Source organism: Cricetulus griseus, chromosome 7, assembly GCF_003668045.3.
Source record: "Cricetulus griseus strain 17A/GY chromosome 7, alternate assembly CriGri-PICRH-1.0, whole genome shotgun sequence".
Lineage (NCBI taxonomy): Eukaryota > Metazoa > Chordata > Mammalia > Rodentia > Cricetidae > Cricetulus > Cricetulus griseus.
Window position 1 is genome coordinate 13,836,522 of NC_048600.1, and position 21,134 is coordinate 13,857,655.

Sequence of the window (21,134 nt, forward strand, 5' to 3'; positions counted from 1 at the left end):
GTGTCCACCTGTGTCAGCTTCCTCCTCCAAGTTCCCACCCCCACCCTCCTGTATCCTCTGTTCCCACCCTGCAAACCCCTTCACCCTCCATGTTCCCACTCCTATCCCCTGAAGTGGGCATGCAAGCTCATGCAGAACAATCAGGGTCCACATCCAGCCCCACTGTTGTTCTCTCCTTTGTAGTGTCCCTCATCCTGTGAGAGTTGGACATCCAGGAGAAGAGCCACCATGAGGGGCCCTTGGCCTCACTCTCTGTCCTCTTCCCCTTTCAATAGTGTCTCTAGGGCCCTGGCCGAATCTCCTCCCTGAACCCCCCTCAGTCCCACTCTACCTTGTTTCTACCTGGTTTCTTCTTCCAGGCTGTTTGTCTGTCCTCCCTCTCAGGACACACTGCCCAGTCCTACCTCGTGCCATCATGCATTGCTGTGTGCAGTAGTCCCAGCTCTTCGGTCATATACCTTTCTACAGTTGCAATTATCGACAGCCAACTGTGGCCTACCATTGGTGGTACTTCTGTGGTCTAGAAAGAAATAGTTCCTTTTTTTTTCATTTTTTTTAAATTTTGTGCCGGTATGGATATGTGCACATGGGTACAGTTGTCTGAGAGGCCAGAGTCATTGTATTTCCCCCATGTTAATGGAGTTCCTGGTGGTTATGGGTACTGAGAAACAAACTCAGACCTTCTGCAAAAATATCGCATGCTCTTAACCCCTGGACCATCTCTCCAGGCCCCAGAAATAAACAGTTCTTAGTTTCAAAGAGCATGCAGTTTCTGAGTAGGCGGGTGGAATCTCACTTTCCAGCTGCAGACGTGAATCTTCCCAGTGTCCAGCGTGTCCACACTGTATATGCTACCCTCCACTGAACACTCAATAGCTTTCTCAGTTATCTGAGCAACTTAGAGGTATCACAGAGCTGTTTGTGTGAGGCTTCAGTCCTTTCTGAACTTCCCATGTCCCTTGAAGATAATGGGGGGGGGGGCTGTAGTGTTTGGTTTCGACCTTTCTCCCACATTTCCGTGTTTTTGGAGAGACTTCTGTAAGTGCCAGGAGCTGCATGGAAAAGGTAGAGGTAGTTTCCCTGTCATGATGGGACCCCAGCATCTAGCTCCATGGCTTGTACTTAAGCATTTGTTACAAGGACTTGTGTTCGGATCATGAGCTTTGCTCACAAAACACAGATAAAGTGGCATTTACACTACCACTGGCCTGTTTCTAGAGCCTCTGACAGTTGACAAGGGTGTGGGATTCTGGGTAATGCCTTGGGCCCACATGCCTTGGTCTTAGGAACATGATTTTGAGAAAGTTTCTTGGGGTTTAATTAAATAGTGGAAGGATTTAGGAGCTTTGTATAAAAAGCAGCCGCAAGGCTCTTCAGGGCAGCAGCACATAGCCAACTCTTCCTGTGAGTCCCGCGTTCTCACTGTCAAATGGAAGACTGGTATCTATCCTGCCACCTGTCTGCATACAGCAGGCGCTCACTTGTGTTGTTTTTATAAATTGACCGAGTGGTTCTGACCCAACACTGCCACCTTCTGGTAGAGCTGCTCTGATGCTGAAGGGCTGTTCCGGGTTCAGATCAGGAAATAGGAAATCCTCCCAGGCAGAGGCTGATGGAAGGGGAACCTCACACAGAAGGGTCACCTGGCTCCTCTGCTCTCAGGGAACACAGAGCTGCGTCAGCCTGTGGTCCCCATGCCACCACTTCTGGTAAGAAGCTCTTCATTCCTCTGGGACAGGTACATCCAGGAAGCAGATAGCTCAGAAGTAGCGTGATGACTGGCTGGTAGACTCACCCCCGCCCCCCAACCTCCCTCTCCCCCAAGGGTAAAGGACCTTTCAAATACTTACTTCAGTTGTCCTTTTCTTTTTCACTATCAGTGCTAATTTCCCCATATGCACTAAACCCCACAACTTTGGATATGATTTTATTTTCATTTAGCTAAAAGTATTTTCTTTTCTTTTCTTTTTTTTTTTTTTTGAGGATTTTCAAGATGTTTTCTCCATTATTGATTTCCAATTTAATTTAGTTATGGTCAAAGAACATAGTCTGTATGATTTATGTCCTCTTAAATTCACTGACTTGCTTTTTAACCCAGAATCCAGTCTATTTTGGTCAATGTTCCAAATGCACTTGGAAAAAAAAAAAGTATGTTTGCTATGAGAGGTAGAGGTTTCTAGAAAACATCCATTATATCCAGTTGGTTGATAGTCTTTTGCATTCTTCATGACTTTGGGGACAATTTATTTGTTCTATTAATTACTGGCAGAAAAATGTTGGCATTTCCAGCTGTAATTGTGAATTGTCTCTTTTCAAAAGGATTTTCTATTCTCTCACATATGTCTCATTTCTGGTGACCTTTACTTCTTTGGGTAGATCCAAGTTTCTTTCTGGTATTTTCATTCTGCTTATTCTGTATTATTTCCTGGAATGCTTTTCCTAGCTGCGTTCTGTTGCTACCAAGTTCTCTTAGCTTCAGTGCCTTCATGTCAGAGGACATCTTTGCTAGGTATAGAATATAGCAGGATAAGAATCTCTCCCCCCAGAGAATTAAACAATGGATTTATTGTCATCTGACCTGCTCACACAAGGAATCTGGTATTTTATCTTTGTTCCTGTCTAGGCTTCCTTATCTCTGGAAAAATGTTTGTTTTTGTTGTTGTTGTTTTGTTTTGGGTTTTTTGTCTTATTACTTGTTTAATTTGTTTTTTCCTGTGTCTTGATGAGTATCTATCTATCTGTGGAGCATCTTGAATGTGTGTGGTTACAGTTTGCAAATCATTTCACCTCTAATGTTTGCCTGCTTGCTTTGAGATAGAGACTGACTTTGTTGCCTGGGCTGGCTTCAAAACTCCCAAGCTCAGGCAACCCTCCCACTTTAGCTTCCCAAGTAGCTGAGTTTACAGTATGTACCTCTGAGCCCAGCTTCCTCTAGAACATAGGTAGTGTGACTATAGCTGTTGTTTTACTGTTCATGTCTGCTTTATTATTTGAGTTGTGTTGGACCCTGTTTCCATTACATGATTTTTGTTTTCTACTGAAATGGTTCTTAATATTTGACATTTTTGCATGACTGTCTTTTCTTATGCTGAATATTGCAAATTTTCTATTGTAAGTACCTAATGCTGAAGATATTCATACATTCTTGAGTTTCATTTCCAAATGTGACTTGCTTACTGCAAGCATTTGCTCCTGGAATTTAGAAGGCAAGCCCTCTTTTTCTTTCACTCAGCCCTCCCTGATGCCAGCACCTCAAAGAACCATGGCACGCCTATCAAATCCAGGAAATTTGGAGCTTGGGAGCTAATGCAGTCAGCAAAGTGCTTGCTTTACAGGAATCTGAGTTCAATGCCCAGAGCCAATATGAAAAGAAAAGCCAGTCACTCACTTGGGCAGGAACAACACAGAGATTAGCATATGGCCCCTTCCAAATCTGTGAAGCAGTCCATATTAACTTGTCATCCCTGGGCTGGGGAAGTAGAGGCAGGCAGATCCCTGGAGCTCCCAGCCTAAAGGCCACACCTGCTTGCATACTCCAGGCCTGTGAGAGAACCTGTCTTCTCAAACAAACAAGGTTGGCAGTATGTGGAAGTAACTGTTGAGGTTGTCCTCTGACCATCTCAGGCAGGCACATAAGCATGACGCATGAGCACACACATACACAATGCCTGATGTCACCCATCAGTATTTTGATTTTGTACTTCTCTGTTTACATATATTAAGATACCATGGAGTTCATGATGGTGTCCTGACTACCACACCTCACCCCTACCACCTTACTTATTTGTAACTTAGCCGCATGGTAACTCGCCTACCTGCCATTTATCTTTTGAACTCTGGCATAGTCTCAGAATGATTGACCCACATACCCCTGCGAGAAGCAAACTCCTCTGGGCCCCAGAGTACAGTGTAGACTTATTATTCTCTTTGCCTCTCCAGAACCCAACTGAAACCCTCTTTTCCAAAGTCATTCCATCAGGTTTTCCCTCTCTCGCTGCCCTTTTGGCACACATTACAGTGTGTTTTGGGCACACTTTTGCAGTGTTTTCATCTGTTGCATGCCTGGCTTCCCTCCCAAGATCACTGCTATCCTGTTGTTAACTGCTTTTAATTTGCACCCAGTTAGAGCTCACTCCTGTGGTGATAGAGGCTTTGAAAAAACGCACAGACTTGCAGGGGGCGTGGCTCCGTGGTTGGGAGCCAGCACTGTTCTTGCAGAGGACCTGAGTTCAGTAGACCCAGCACCTACCTTAGGCAGCTCACAGCCACCTATACCTGCAGGGGAATCCAACACCCCGGGCCTGTCCTCATACACACATACCTACACACCAACAGACAAAAGTGCATAGAGGTTGGATCTGACCCCCTCCACCAAGGCAACATCTGGAGTAGGCCCTTCACCCTGAAACTTTCCTTGTGAAGCCCCTTAAAGTTGGTTTCTCCTTCCCCAGCTGATGGCTACCATTTTTCTGTCTTTCCTTCCCTATAGCTCAGCATTTTCCAGAATGGACTCCTACAATACGTAGCCTCCCTCCCTTCTTCCTTCTGCCTTCCTCACCCTCTTTCATTTATTTATTTATTTATTTATTTATTTATTTATTTATTTATTTATTTATTTATTTGGAGATGGGGTCTCAGTAGCTCAGACTAGCCCGGTTGAACACTTACTAATTCTCCTGAGCACTAGAGTTACAGGCATTGTGCCAGGCTCAATATGTAGCCTTTTTAGTCTGATTTCCTTCACTCAGCGAAATCCATTGAAGGATCTTCGGCATTGTGGAGTTCATCAATGGCTTTTCCTTTCTCCGAGTCGCATTCCATCCTCTGGCTGCGCCTGGGTTTGTTTATCCATTCATCTCTCCAAGTGCGTATTGATTGTTGGAGCTCGCCCTTTTATTCTTGTAATGATGTCGTTTGAACAATATAATTTTTCAATTTTAGTATACTCAAATTTATGGAGGTCCCCCCTATGGTTAGTGCTTTTGTATATTGTTAAACAATCTTTGCCTCAGGGCTAAGATTCTCTGGGTTTAAAAAAAAGTTTTTGGAGTTTGACTACTAGTCCTCTCTATTAGATCATGGCTCAACCTGGGACTGCTTCTGAGTTTTGTGTGAGTCAGGGATCAAGATCCATCATTCCCCATGTCACTGTCCCCCGTCTCAGCACCAGGGCTTGCTGACCCCCCTATCCTGGATGCATTATAGAGCCTTCTGCTCCATTGACCGTGTACATTTGGTATGGGATGTGATGTTCTCTATTGTGGCCCTGGTTCATTATTCTTACATCAATCTCACGCAGTCTCAGCTCCCAGGGCTCTGGTCCAGGTCTTCATACCTTGTAGAACAGCCTTTTCTGTTCTAAACTCTTTTTTGCATCTCCACATAGAGAATCAGCTTATCAGTTTTCACAAAAACAGCAGTCGGAAGACTTGCAGTAATGTTATGGATCAACTTGGGAAGAATCGGTATCTTATTAGTGAGCCTTCAATCCATAGCTATGAGAAATATGAGAAAAAAAACTTTAAAGACACCAAGATGAGGTTTAGCCTCATCCTTTTCCAGGACTTGAAGGCTGTCCCCTCAAATACATATGATCAAGTGGGACCTTATAAGTGGATCTTCCTTCAGTGAGAGTCTTTTCCAGGTAAACTGAGGCCTCTGTTCAAAACTGAGGGTGTTGTTCTGTGCCCCTCCCGTCAGTTACTCCAGCCACACCTTCCTTAACAGGTGCTTTTACATGCTTCAAATGTTTAAAAATAAGTTATCTGGACCTGGGGGAATAGATGCATAATCACAGTTACCTGAAGACAGAAGCAGGGAAACCGTAAAATAAGGTCTTCCTGGGCTACAGCGAGTTCAAGGCCAACCTGGACCACTTATTGAAACCACGTCTCAAAAGAAAAGTTTTTAAAGTTAAAAAAAAAAAAAAAAAGAGGTCTGGGATATGCTCCCAGGGGTAAAGTACTTTCATGATACCATGGGTTCAACCTTTAATACTATGAGAAAAAAATGCTCATATACATTAATAATACTTTTTTATTTTTAATTTTTGATGTGCGTGTGTCTGTGTGTGCACACTCGTGTGAATGTGTGTGCACTGTGGAGTTCAGAGGACAACTTTTGGGAGTCAGTTCTTTCCTTCTACCACGGGCATCCCAGGGATTGAGACCATATCACCTGGGTGTTAGGACTGAACTCAGGGAATCAGGCTTAGCTGCATCTTTACCTGTTGAACCATCACACAGCCCAATCATGTATCATTTAATTAGAGTTGACAACAGGTACAGTGATCAAAAATAACATAATATTCAAAACTTGGAGTAGGGGAGATGGCTCAGTTGCTAAAGTACTTCCTACAAAAGCATGAGAACCTGAATTTGGATCTCCAGGACCAGGTAAAAACAGGCACAGTGTCAGGGCACATCTGTAACTCCAGCTGGGGTGGGCTGTGCAGAGACAGGCAGGTGCCTAGAGCACACGGGCTACCCAGTCTACCTAACCAGTGAGCTCCAGGCTCAAGGAGAGACCCTGCCTCAAAAAATAAGGTGGATGAGGCTGGAGATGTCCCAGCAGCTAGGAGAACTAACTGCTCTTGCAGGGGACCCAGGTTCGGTTCCCCACATTCAACAGTATAGCTTCAGTCCCTGGGGATCCGATGCCTTCTTAGGGTATCCCCAGGCTTCTGCACATCTGTGGTTCACACTGCCAACAGGGAAGCACACATGTGAGGCAATACCCATTAAACAAATAAATAATCAATAAATCTTTTAACAACAAGGTAAAAGGAAATGCCTGATGAGGGGCTGATGAGATGGCTCTGTGGTTAGGAGTGTGTCTTTGCTCCTTCAGAGAGCCTGAGTTCTATCCCCTGTACCCACATTGGGTGGCTTATAACTGCCTGTAACCCCAACTCTAGGGGGATTAGATACCACTGGACCCCAAGTACTCCTGCACTCATGTGTGTACACACGTACTCACACTCATACTCACTCGCACACACACACACATACTCACACACACACACTTAAAAATAAAAATACATTTCAAATGTATTTTAAAAAGATCCTCTGTTGACCTTTGACCTCCACATGTATGTGTGCACACGTGTGTACACCCATGTGAACATGTACATGCACCACACATACACGAAATAAAATAAAAAGAAAACAAAATTTAAGCAAAGAATGTTTAAAGATAGCCACCAGAAATTAAGATTCAAATAGCAATGAGAAAATTTAAGTGAAATAATATTATTTGAGTTCTTTTCTTAAAAAAAAAAAAACAACAAAAAAAAAAATGAGGTCTTAAAAATCCAATTGTAAACCAGGAAGTTGGTAGCACACACCTTTAATCCCAGCACTCCGGAGACAGAGGCAGGCGGATCTCTGTGAGTTCAAGGTAGGACTTGTCTACTGAGCAAGTTTCAGGACAGCCAGAGCTACCCAGAGAAACCTTGCCTCACGAAAAAAATTCAAGTGCATCCATGAAGTCATTACTGAGTCATTGACATATTTTTATTAGCATTTTCCCCCATAACTGTAAAAGGCCCTTTTTGACTGGGCCTTAGCAAGAGAAATGTGAGATATTTTTAAGCTAAGTCCATATATTTTCCCCCAGACTTTCATCTTCAAATCAAACCTCTCATTCAATAATTTTGAGAGGATCTTTTTAAAAACAAAGCAAAATAATAACAAAAAGTTTAACTGGGGGGGCAGGGACTAAAATCTTTTTATCAACAAACTAGTTTCTGTTTCAAAAAGAATCTGCCATCTTTCTTGGCATCTTTATTTCCATCTTTCTTGGTCTCACCATGCAAAAAGGGAAATTTCACTACTGAGTTACCTGTATAAATATCCAGGCTGACATGTTTATACTCCCCTTGTTCAGAACGCCTTCAAGCTCGGGTACATGTTATTCTTGAAATGGAAGCATTACTTTGTCAATTGTCACTTCCTTCCTCCCTTAGAGGATTGCGGATTTTTAAATGAGTGTGAAATTTAACGCAGATGATAACTCTCTGGACACATCCCAAAATTTATGGGTTTGGATTTCAGATTGTTAGCATTAATAGCATTAAAAAAAAAATCTGGAATGTGGTAAACTAAACAGGACCTGGGATGGTGACGTTGTGGGGGCCTGGGACCGTGAAAGAAGTCCCTTTGATAGTGCCTTCTGACTACTCTTGTCTGTTCCCGAGGACTGGGGCTGGAGGGTCCCCAGTCATCTGTCACTGAGCTCAAGGTGGAGAGCCAGGTGCATCCCCCAGGCACTTAGAAACCTCTCTGCAGCACCATTTTCACCAGGCTCCACCTGGAGCTGTGCAGATTCTAAGTGATACCTCATCACAGTGTCTGGCTATCCCTCTGGGAAACAGAAAGGCAGGGAGACTGGGAGAAAAGGAAGCTGCCTTTGGTTGGAATAGAAGTAGACATGGGACACTCTGCTGGTGGTACTGGAGTTGCCAGGGTCAGAGCCTGGGCCCTGGCAGCTTTAATGAGCTAGGCTCCACCACCTGTCCTCAGGAGGCCAGTTAAAGAGACACATAACAGCAGAAAAGGGATTCAACATAGTCACATTGAGAAGAGCAACAAAGGCATCCAGCACCACCCCCAGCACCCAGCTAATCTGTCTTCTGGATCCTGACATGGGGTTCAGGCTCCTGGTAAGAGGTATATATGCCAAGCTTAGTAGTCCTAGCAAAGGTGTCTTCCTGCCCATCATTGACCATTTGTCTTGGCTCCAGTCTCTCCTTAAATGTGGTCTAACAAGTTGTCAGAACCAAAAAAATCTTAGTGTGGAGATAGCTTCCTCCTCTGGCTGGCATCCACCTCTGGCCTGTCCCTTTTCTCAGCATGAGATTCTTAGGGAAATGCCAATTTCATGGGGTCCATTGCATCAATAGTCTGATAGCCAAAAGGAGGGGCCCACATGTCTCTTTGATATATCAGACTTCAGGGATGACTGGATGGGCAGTCCCTGACTCTTAAAGGCTTCTCTGAAGACATAAGCCTACCTTGGCTTTGGCTTAATATCTGCCTTGCTGTCCTATGGAGAGCAGTTTCCCTTGCTCCTTGCACTGGTTCCTCCTCCTACCCCAGCCTGATGGGCCTATCTCCTCCCTCTCTCCTAGTTCCTTCTCCTCTAGCAATCCTCACCTTCACAGAGACAGTTACTGGGGCCAGCCCCCAAGTGTTCACAAGCCACTCCTTGTCAATCTCGCTTCCATGTTTGCACTTTGTTGAGAAAATGATTTTATTAAAAGTAAGGGGTTTGGGGCTGGAGAGATGGCTCAAGTAGTTAGAGCACTTGCTGCTCCTGCAGAGGACCTGGGTTCGGTTCACAGCACCCACATGACAGCTCACAACAGTCCGTAACTCCAGTTCTGGGTGACCCAGTGTCCTCTTGCCTCTGAGGTCAATGTACACATGTGGCACACATACATACAGGCAAGACTCTCGCACATTAAATATAATTTTAAAAGCATTTATTTATCTTGCGTGTGTGTGTGTGTGTGTGTGTGTGTGTGATATGTTGTATGCACTGCAGTATGCATGTGGAGATCAAAAGACAATGCAGTTCTCTCCTTCCACATTCGGGTCCTGGGAATCAAATCCAGGTCATGAGGCTTAGCCGCAAACACTTTTATATACTGAGCTGTCTCAGGCCCCTCCCCCGCCCCTGCCTCCCACCAGTTTATTCTTTAAAATCTTATTGTGATGTTTTGAAAGAGAGCTGTGGAGAGAGCTGGGTCTAGTTTGGTTGTTTTAATTGACACATAATGTGCTTATTTATGGGGTACAGCTAGTTTGTTTTATTTTTAATAGCTGTCATAACTGATTCAAAGAGGAGAAGCGTATCATGGGATGCATGTATTAAATCACAGCGTTCGGTTTCCATCCCCATCTACCAATTAAAGGCTTTTTATTGAGCTGAGCTAGGCACCATGCGTCTTCCTTTATGTCAGTCAGTGGTTTTACAGGCTAATTGGAAAGCTTTACCTTTTTATATTTTTAAACAAGCAGACTCAATATCCGCCTACATTATTTGGGCAAATTTCAAACAGGTTAGAGAGAAATCTGTTTCTAATATTTACAGGTATGGTCATGTAAACACTTTTTATAAGTGATACCACAGCTTTAGAGACAACAACAAAAGAAATGCTACTTCAAAACAGTCTCTCCAAAATACCAGTTACAATGGAAAACATTCCTGTTACAATGAGTCACCTAATTTCTCTTGAGTAGTCAAATGAAGTTGCATTTCCTCCCAGTGAGCAATAGCTGTGTATACATTACAAGTAGTATAAAACATTGTTAGCAAAATAATAGGTGGGAAATGTCACCCACCACTTGTCGTCATAACAGGTCAGCAAGTGTGAAACACTTGTCTGTGCAGGAAAAAAATATGTAACTCATCTATGGGTATACAGCTCTTTTGACAGAGCTGCCTCAAGCCAACAAGCCTCTCTGGGGTTGGAGAGATGTCCAGTCACTCTTCTCTGACCACAGATCCTTATATGCCTGTTGTTATAAAACTCTAAAAAAGTAAGCCTAACCAAATCAATGATTCCTGCTGCAATTTCTGAATGTCTGGACTTACTATCCTGGTCATAGTACCCTGAAGAAAATCTGCAAGGGAATTAACATCAACTCACCTTTTTCTTTTCTCCTCCCAGCATAGACAGACTTTCCATCAATGACTACACTCAATTTCACCCATAAGTAATGGTTCAGTGTGTGCAGGGGGCAGGGGTAATATGTGTGTATGGGGGGCAGTCAGAGGTCAATGTCAGGAGCCCTCCTCAATTACTCTCCACCCTAATTTTTTTTTTGAGACTGGGTCTCTTACTGAACTTGAAGCCCACCAATTCGGCTAGGCTGGCTGTCTAGTAGGCTCCAGGGACCCTCCTATCCCCAGCTCCCTGGCACCAAGATTACAAATGTGCTCTGCCACACCCAAATTTTTTTTGTTGTTCATTTTTTACTATTTTTTTACATGACAATCCCAGTTCCCCCTTCCCCCTTTCCTCCCCAACCCTCCACTTACCCTCTCCTCCCATCTGCTCCATGGAGAAGGTAAGGCCTCCCCTAGGAAGTCCACTAAGTCTGTCCCATCATCTCATTGAGGCAGGTCCAAGGCACCTTTTCACCCCCAATACCCCTGTGTCTAGACTGGACTTGGTATCTCTTCCTATAGAATGGGCTCCACTAAGTCAGTTTGTGCATTAATGTTAGATCTTGGACCCACTGCTAGTGGCCTCATATATTGTCCTAGTCACACTATTGTCACCTATATTAAGGGAGTCTAGTTTGGTCTTATGCAGGTTCCCAGTTTGTCAGACCTGAGTCAGTGATCTCTCACTAGCTTGGGTCAGCTGATTCCGTGGGTTTCCCCATCATATCTTGACTCCTTTGTCTATATTTTTGCTCCTCCCTCACTTCGGTTGTACTCCAGGAGCTTGGCCCATAGGTTAGTTGTGGATTTCTGTATCTGCTTCCATCTGTTTCTGGAAGAGGGTTCAAGCCTCTCTGGGCTTATAGATTGTAGGCTGGGTATCTTTTGGTTTATGTCTGGTATCCACTTATGAGTGAGTACATACTATGTTTGTCTTTCTGGTTTTAGATTATCTCACTTAGGATGGTTTTTTTTCTAGTTCTGTCCATTTACCTTAGAATTTTAGGATGTCATTGTTTTTTAACACTGAGTAGTACTCCGTTGTGTAAATATACCACATTTTCTTTATCCATTCTTCAGTTGAGGGGCATCTAGGCTGTTTCGAAGATCTAGCTATTACAAATAATGTTACTATGAACATAGCTGAGCAAATGTCCTTGTGGTGTGAATGTGCCTCCTTCTGGTATATGCCCAGCAGTGGTATTGCAGGGCCTTGAGGTAGGTTGATCCCTAATTTTCTGAGAAATCACCATACAGATTTCCACAGCGGCTGTACAAGTTTGCACTCCCACCAGTAATGGAGGAGTGTTCCCCTTTCTCCACATTCTCTCCAGCATAAGCGGTCACTGGTGTTTTTTATTTTAGCCATTCTGATCAGTGAAGATGGAATCTCAGAGTGGATTTGATTTGCATTTTCCTGATGACGAAGGATGTTGAGCACTTCCTTAAGTGTCTTTCTGCCATTGAGATTGTTCTGTTAAGAATTCTCTGTTTAGATTGGTACCCAATTTTTTAAATTGGATTATTTGGTAGTTTAATGTTTAGTTTCTTGAGTTCTTTGTATATTTTGGAGATCAGCCTTCTGTCAGATGTGGGGTTGGTGAAGATCTTTTCCCACTCTGTAGGGAGTCATTTTGTCTTGTTGATCATGTTCTTTACAGAAGCTTCTCAGTTTCAGGAGTTTCCATTTGTTAATTGTTGCTCTCAGAGTCTGTACTACTGATGTTCTATTTAAATTGGTCTCCTGTGCCTATGCGTTCAAATGTATTTCTCCCTTTTTCTTCTATGAGGTTCAGTGTGGATGGATTTATATTGAGGTCTTTGATCTATTTGGACTTAAGTTTTGTGCTTGTAGGTAGATATGGATCTATTTGCATTCTTCTACATGTTGACAGCCAGTTATACCAGCACCATTTGTTGAATATATTTTCTTTTTTCCACTTTATATTTTTAGCTTCTTTGTCAAAAATTAGGTGTTCATAGGTATGTGGGTTGATATTGGGGTCTTCAATTCGATTCCATTGGTCCACCTGTCTGTTTTCATGCATATACCAAGCTGTTTTCATTACTATTGCTCTGTAGTAGAGTCTAAAGTCAGAGACACATGCCTGAATTCTTATGTGGGATCTAGACTCAGGTGCTTGGGATTGTGTGGCAAGCCCTTCACTAACTAACCAGCTTCTCATCCCCATGCTTTTTGTTTTCTTCTGTTTTTTTTTTAATAATTTATGTCAAAATTCATTTTACATTCCAACCACAGTTCTCCCTCCCACCACTCTTCTTGCCTCTGCTCACCTCCCCCCAGCCCTCCTCAAGTCCACTCCTCCTCACCAGTAAGGGCTTCCATGAGGAGCCCACAAAGTCTGGCACAATAGGCTGGGGCAGGGCCAAGCCTCTCTCCCATGCATTAAGGCTGAGCATCCTACCATTGGGGATGGGCTCCAACAAGCTAGCTTATGTACCAGGATTATATCGCGGTCCTACTGCCACTGAGCATATGCCTTTTGTTGTTGTTGTTTGATTTTTTGAGACAGAGTTTCCATGGCTTTTGTTTTTAAAGAATAGAGTCCAGGTCACTCTTGAATTCATGGTCCTCCTGCCTCGACCTCCCAAGTGCTGGAATGACAGGCTGTATCACCACATACAACTAGAAATTACGTTTTTATTAACATCTTCCTCTTTAGTGGATTGGAAACACATGGCTCTTCATGTAGTTCATTATTAAATCAAAAGCTAAAAAATCCAAGTTAGAAACATCTATACTTTTAAATACTTCACAAAGCCTTGGCAGCGTGAAACCCATTGCTCCTCTTCATCTTCAGAAATATTTTCTCTGCATTTTCCAAGGTTGTATTGTATATGCCATTATTCTTGCTGTCATCAACTACCAACTTCTGGATTTCCAATCTAAGAGGGGAATGTATATTCCGAGAATTCCTTCTCTGGGAAGATATAAACATGTGCACTTGCCTTATAAGGTCCCAAAGACAAAAAATCCAACCTAAGGAAACAATGAGGTTAGTGAACTTACAGAATATGGTGAGGGGTTGCTTATAGGACTATGAGTGACCCTGCCATACCAGAAAGTCTTTACCTAGCATGGATGATGGCTTCCTTAAAGTCACACAGATGGGGGTCCCTTTATTAACCTCCCAAGGTTATATTCTAATACCCCAAGACCCCTAAGTCATTTGCAATTAGGACAGAATTGCATCCAAAGGCCTGGGAAGAGTGGCTGGAGTCTCAAAAGAGGGCTCATGCTCTCCCAGATTTCTTCTCCAAGGAAACATCAGTAGCCAATAGACCCTATCATGATGGCTGCTTGAAAACTGGCACAGCTAGCCTAATGAAGATGGTGACTGTTTTGCCTAGAGGATAGCATACTGCAACACTCCCTCTCTCTCTCTCTCTCTCTCTCTCTCTCTCTCTCTCTCTCTTTGTGTGTGTGTGTGTGTGTGTGTGTGTGTGTGTGTGTAAAGTGAGATGGGTCAAAGGGAGAGTGAATTGTTCTTCCAGTTACCACTCCCAACCCCAAGCCCCAACACCACCACCACTTTCAACCCCCTCATTCCCAGCCAAGGCCAGCAGCAGAGGAGGTCCCAGGAGAAGGAAGACTTCATCTCCTTCCCTAGCTGGGATTGTGCGGTGGTGGAGAGCCCACTGACCTGCACAGGCGCAGAGAATTGAAGCAAGGACATCTTGTTTTGTCTGCCTGGATTCTTGAACTTTCTCTGTGTGGAGTAAAACTGCATTTCAAGTAGGAACAGACCTCAGCACTGGCACTTTCTCTCCATTCATTTTTATCTGCGTTACAAACATTACCTTCAATTGTGGTTTCCTTGCAGGAATCTTGTTAAGAGCCGTATATCCATTTGTGAGAAGAGTCAATGTAGTTAAATTTTCGTCACATAATTGGTAAAGCCACTTAGCTAGGTACTTGGGACACATCATAGGAGTTCAAGCTATCAGCATCAATTAGAGATAGGAAAACCAGGTATTTCTGGGCATGTTGAAGTAAAAGAATGAAAGCTCTAGCCTGAAGTGAGCTTGGTTTTTTGAAAGCCTGGATTCCCTTGCATTGTGGCTACTTCTGGAACATGTATATATTTCTCCATAATATATTACATATGTATGTATATGCCTGTGATGCCCATTTATGTGTATAAAACAGACCCCCTTGACCTGAGGAGCTTACAAAGCATGTTGCTTGGTATGTTCATTTACTAAGTACCACACGCTCTGTAATTCACACAATAGAAATGTTGTCTCATAACTGCCCAGGCTAGAAGTCCATGACTGGGGTATAGACAGGGTTGGTTCCTTCTGAAAACTGGGATGAAGGGTCAGTTCCAGGCTCTCTCTACCTATGCTGGGTTGCTGGCAATCTTTGGCATTCTTTGACTTGTCTGCCTCCATCTCCACATGGCGGTCTCTGAGAACACATATCCATGTCCACCTCCCTTTATATAAGGACAACATTGGCTAATCCGAGTGAGGCAGCTCTAGAGATAGTGAGAATGTATAGAACAGTGGTTCTCAACCTTCCTAATGCTGTGACCCTTTAATAGAGTTCCTCATGTCGTGGTGACCCCAGCCATAAAATTATTTTGTTGCTACTTTATAACTGTAATTTTGCTACTATTATGAATCATATTGTATTATCTGTGTTTTCCAATGGTCTTAGGCAGTCAACTAAGGGGTCACAACCCACAGGGTGAGAACCACTGGTATAGAGCCTTAGAAGCTAGCTGATGCCAGGTCATTGTACAGTTGAAACAGAAAGGCTGAGACAAACCCATTTGCATGAAACATGGGCTCCCGAAGAGATGCCTTATCATAGAAAAAGGGAGCTAGCAAAAACCCAGAGAACCACTTCAGCTGATTAGAACTTTGGGGACTGGGTTCTACTATACACACACGCATCTGCTCTGTGGGTTTACAGGGTCAGGCGGCTTAGTCAGGGAACATATAAGACCGGGGATTTGAGGGAGGTATTAGTTATTAGGGTTTGTTTTAAAGTACAAGAGAGAGCTGGAGTTTGATAAGGTCTGCTGGGCGGGGACACTGAGCAACTGGGGAAAGGTGTCCTGGGATGTGGAAATGGATCGGAGCCCCAGAGAGTGAGCAGAGGATGTGTCAAAGCTGAACTTGCTGCTTTTAAAGACTTCCAGGCACCCTTCTCTGTGGTTTCCCCACTGAGCTCTATCTAATCAGCTGTTACTAGAATAAAACACCAGAGAAGAGCATGTTAGAAGGAGATTGCAGCTTTGTAGTTTCAGCCTTGGTCAATTGTCCCCATTGTTTCAGGGACAGTTGTGAGGCAACGCATATGCCAGGAGGGTGTAGAGAAGGAAGTTGCCCACCTTCTGGCCCCTGGGAAGCAAAAGTAATAAGAAGAGCTGGAGTCTCATGATCCTCTTTGAGGACAAGTCTCAGCAATGTCCCATCACTGGGCCCTACCTTTTAAAGCTTTCCCTACTTTCTGGGGATCACACCTTTAACATACAGGCTTTGGGGAGAGGATTATAATCTGAATTATAATGAACTCTGATGAGCTCTGCCCCTAAAAGCCCTCTCACCACCTGCCCATTCCTGGGGCCTAGAGGGAGAATTGCAAGCTGAAATAGACGCTGTATCTGAACTGGCCAATGGTAACTAGGATGTCACAAGTCCACATGGAGGAATGTCAGCATAGGAGGGAGCTCACATGCCAAGGTCAGGGACAGTTTGAGGGAACCATGCTAAAATCACATGGCCCTTGGTAATTTGGGACACTAATTTGACCGTGTGTGTGTGTGTGTGTGTGTGTGTGTGTGTGTGTGTGTGTGTGGTGTGTGTGCGCGCGCGTGCACGAGTGCAAAGGGATGGGGTAGGGTGGGGTGAGGATTGAATCCAGGGCATCACATGTGCTAGGCAAATGCTCTACTGTTGAGCTCTGTCTCCAGCCTGAGCACCTCATTTGAAAACTGCTCTGTTGATTTTGACATCTGTGGTGGTTGGCTAGCAACTGCCAGCTTTCATTGGTTGAGTTATTTATCAGACACTGGGCACCACTTCTGCTTATTCCTCATGGCTTATTCCTACATGGTAGACATAAAATTATGATCTCTCTACTTTATAGAGATCTTTAACTCTGAGGGATAGTTGATGAATGTATCTATATGTCAATTGTTCCCTAACTAATGGCACAGCATTAAACCGCTACATCAGTATGCTAATCGATTATAGATGACTTTGTTTTATTCTATTTTTAATCATTTATTATTATACAGCATTCTGCCTGCATGTATGCCTGAAGGCCAGAAGAAGCCATCAGATCCCACTATAGATGGCTGTGAGCCACCATGTGGTTGTTGGGAATTGAACTCAGGTTCTCTGGAAGAGCAGCCAGTGCTCTTAACCACTGAGCCATTTCTCCAGTCCCTTTTGTTTTATTCTTTAGCCATTTAAAAAAAAATTCCAAGTTTTAAATGTAAAATAGAGGGAAATTTAATAGCCATAAAAAACCTCAACAACACAGACACACACACACACACACACACACACACACACACACACACAGAGGCATGTATGCCATTGGAATGTGTGTGCAGGAGGAGATATAAGTGAGCAGAGTGATGTCAAGCAGGGTCCCTTGTCCTGGGTTTCTCCATCATACTCAGGATCCTACTTCAATCTTTCATTTGTTCTTTTTGTCTCAGCCCAGGACACAGTGCTAATGGCAGGTGGGAGAGGCACGGGGTGACAACACCCTGACCCTGATAGACTGTGTCTCCGTCACTCCCATCATAGGTCAACCCTTTCAGAGATCGAATCTGCAGGGTGTTCTCCCACAACAATGTGTTCTCCTTTGAGGATGTTCTCGGCATGGCATCAGTGTTCAGTGAGCAGGCCTGCCCCAGTCTGAAGATTGAATATGCCTTTCGCATCTATGGTAGGTACCTTGGTTGGGGTTGTGGTGCTGAGTGGGGAGGAGGAAGGGGCCAAAGAGAACCTGCCACATCTGAAATCCAACAACATTAGCTCATTGCTGGGATGGTGTAACTGGGATTCATTAGGTCTTTATGGGTCTATATCAGATTTCTTAAGTACTGTGAAATAACAAACCAAGTTGAGAATCTCAGCTTTGATAGACAGAGGCCCTTCCCTCCATGTCATCTATATAAGTGGCTTTCATTGCTGCTGTCACCAACGTACTTGACAAAAAGTAACAGAGGGGAAGGAGAATTTATTTGGTCTCAGTTTGAAGGCATATAGTCCATTGTAGCAGGGTTGGCAGTGTGACAAGCAGGCCACAGGAGTGGGAATGTGTGGCTGAGACTCCTCACTCCCTTACATGTTGATGAAACAGGACAGAGATGACACAGGATGCTGGGTGGTGCCGTAAGCCTCCAGTTCTGCCCCTTAAGGAATCTATTCACTCTCTGGCTAGGTTTCTCCTCCCACAGGTTCCATGGTCTCCCAAAACAGTGTCAGAAGCTGGGAAATGTTCAAACACATGAACCTGGGAGGGCTAGTTCAGGTTAAAATCTTAGCACCATCCAAGGGCACTGGAGTCACCGATGGCAGGCCAGAGAGGAAGAGAAGCCGCATATGGGTTGAAAGACTCGGGCTTGTCTAGCAGGAAAAATATTGGGCGGTAACTTGAGACACATGAGCATTTGAGCCAGTTCTGCATGCAGTGACTGCAGGTCTGGGACAGGTCATTTCGTTTCCCGAGAATCCATGGTCTCATCTTGAAAGTGAAGGACTTGAGAGAGGTCATCTCTGACGTCTTTGGTATCTGCCAAGTGGGTTACTCGGACCTCTCAAAAGCAACTGAAGGGAAAGAACCAAAGAAATCTCAATCATACATTCCCACTCCTATGGGCTGCTTGTCACCTTGCTGTCTCCGCCATAGAACAGTGGGATACTCAGACCTCTCAAAAGCAATTGAAAGAAAAGAACCAAAGAAATCTTGAGACACCTTCCAGCAGACCAAGAACGTCTTTGAATATATCATGGTAACTCCTCTGCTTGCACAGGCAGACTGGAATGGATGAGCATGGCCCTTTCTGTTTAAGTAGGCCATCCAGTCCTCCTGTCCTCAGACATCAGTGAGCAGACTCATGCAGGCTGAGGAAAACTGAAACTTGCCAAGCATGGTGGCACACACCGGTAATCCTAACACTCGGGAGGCTGAGGCAGAGGGATCAGGAGTTTGAAGACAAACTGGGCTGCACAGTGAGACCTTGTCTTAAGAAGTCAAGGGCTAGTGTTCTAGCTCAATGATAGAATGCTTGCCTGGGATACACAAGGCTCTGGATTTGATTCTCAAACTAAACAAACAACCCCCCCCCAACCCTCTCTAACCTGAAGGACAAGATTGCAGTCTGAATTAAACCAAAAATGTCCGAGCTGTTTTTGGAGAACTAGAACAGAACTCAGTATCTTTACACCAAAACATTTACAATCCCCCAAATTAAATCTAAAAGTGACCTGATATACAAGAAAATTCCTTTAAATCTTGCTGCCATCTCCAGAAGGGAGACTGACTCTGACATGACCCAGATACTGAAATTCACTGATAAACAGTCTTAAAACAGCTACCGTCACTGTTGTCTGCTCTTCAGAGAAACAGAAGCAAGGAGAAAGAAGAGGGAAGGGGGGAAGGATGCAGGAATGGAGAGAGGAAGGAAGAGGGAGGAAGAGAAAGATGGGCTTATAGATGACTCTGGTGACCAGCACCCCACAGTCTCCTGTGAGTGAGGCATCCAGGAAAGATGGTGACTTAATTCAGTCCAAGGGCACCAGAACCAAGGGCATCATTGACCAAGGACAGAGCAGAAGGAAAAACTCCTCTGTCCTGTTTTATGCTCTTGGAGCCTTTGCTGGACTGGATGATGCCCACCCACAAGAATGAATGTAGTCTTGTTTTTAAATTTGTATTTGTTTTTAAATTCTTTTTAAAAAGATTTGTGTTAGTGTGTGAATGCAGTGCCCAAGTAAGCCAGAAGAAGGTGTTGGATCCCCAGGATTGTGTGTGTGTGTGTGTGTGTGTGTGTGTGTGTGTGTGTGCAGTGCCCAAGTAGGCCAGAAGAGGGTGCTGGATCCCCTGGATTACTGTGTGTGTGTGTGTGTGTGTGTGTGTGTGTGGTGTGTGTGTGTGTGTGTGTGTGTGTGTTGGATCCCCTGGATTAGGTGGTATGAGCCTCCCACCATGGTTGCTGAGAACCAGACTCAGGTCCAAACAGATGACTTCATACCTGTATGTAATGTATTTTAGTCATTTCGCCTCCTTACCCTCTTTCATTCCCCTCCTACCTACTGTACCCCTCCTTCCATCAAGAGGCCCCCTTCCACTTATGTGTGTGTGTCTGTTATATCCGTTGTATTTTACTGGGGTTGCTTACATGACCATGGCTGAAGGGTTATTTACAAGCGTGGGCGATTTGCCAGTGGCTACACTACTGAAGAAAATCACTCTGCTCCCCCCACTGTCAATAACTCCTGACTCAGGAGTGAGGCCTCCAGAGGCTGCCCTCCCTGAGCCATGAAGGGACTGTCGCCTGCAGATTTGAATGTGACCTTCTTTATTCAGTTGACTGATTCAAATGCTAATCTCTTCCAGAAATTCTCTCACAGACACACCAGGAAATCATTTTTTTTCTGTCTTTATCTGGGCACTCCTCAGCCAAGTCAAACTGACACATAAGATTGACCATCACAACTACCATTTCCAATAAAGTAAATCTGCTCACACACACAAAAATGAAAAGATATGAAAGCTCATCAGAAAAAAATACAACTATGAGAAGGAGTTAAACGGGCTGGGCCTAGCAGCATCGGCCTGTCATTCCAGCTGCTTGGGAGACTGAGGCAGGAGGGTCACATGGTCAAAGTCTGCCTGGGCTACACAGTATGTTCAAGGCTAACCTGGGAAACTTAACAAGTCTATATTACAAAAAAATAAAACTAGAGTGCCGGGGTTTAGCTCAATGATGGAGCCCTGACCTAGCATGCAATAGCCTTTAGGTTCATTCCCTGCTACCAAACAAAGCCTAACAAACACAAAAACCATCCAGAACCAAAATTCACCAGATGGGCTTAACAGGATAATTGAGATAACGGAGGAAAGGGTAAATCTGAAGACAGATGCAGAGAAAAAAATCTGAATGACAGAGAGAACAAATATTGAGGGAATTAAGGAACAGGGCCTCTGGGACTCACAGAGTTAGAAAGGTCAAATATACAACCACTTGATCCAATTGGAGTCTCAAAAGCAAAGGGTAGAAAAGATATTTGAAGAACTAATGGCCCTAAATGTCTTAAATTTGGTGCAAGACACAAATTCATAGTGAATTCCAGTCCAAAATGAAATCACACACCATATATTGTTAGCTCAGCAGTCCTGCCTGGTGTGATGTGTGGTGTGTGTGTGTGTGTGTGTGTGTGTATGTGTGGTGTGTGTGTGTATGTGT

General features: G+C 44.1%; 1 protein-coding gene across 5 annotated transcripts in view; it reads left to right on the forward strand.

Annotated features, from left to right (window-relative positions):
- Positions 1-1,558: 1,558 nt before the first annotated feature.
- Cib4 (calcium and integrin binding family member 4) overlaps positions 1,559-21,134 on the forward strand; it is a 37,322-nt gene continuing 17,746 nt past the window's right edge. For 4 of the 5 annotated variants that reach the window (XM_027424522.2, XM_027424521.2, XM_027424520.2 and 1 more), the window contains exons 1-2: positions 1,559-1,709; positions 17,467-17,608. In XM_027424522.2, coding sequence (XP_027280323.1) covers positions 1,695-1,709; positions 17,467-17,608 — 157 coding nt within the window. In that variant the 5' untranslated portion in view covers positions 1,559-1,694. Of the gene's footprint in view, positions 1,710-17,466; positions 17,609-18,122; positions 19,614-21,134 lie in introns of those variants that run through there. The other variant, XM_027424524.2, reaches the window with a different exon arrangement.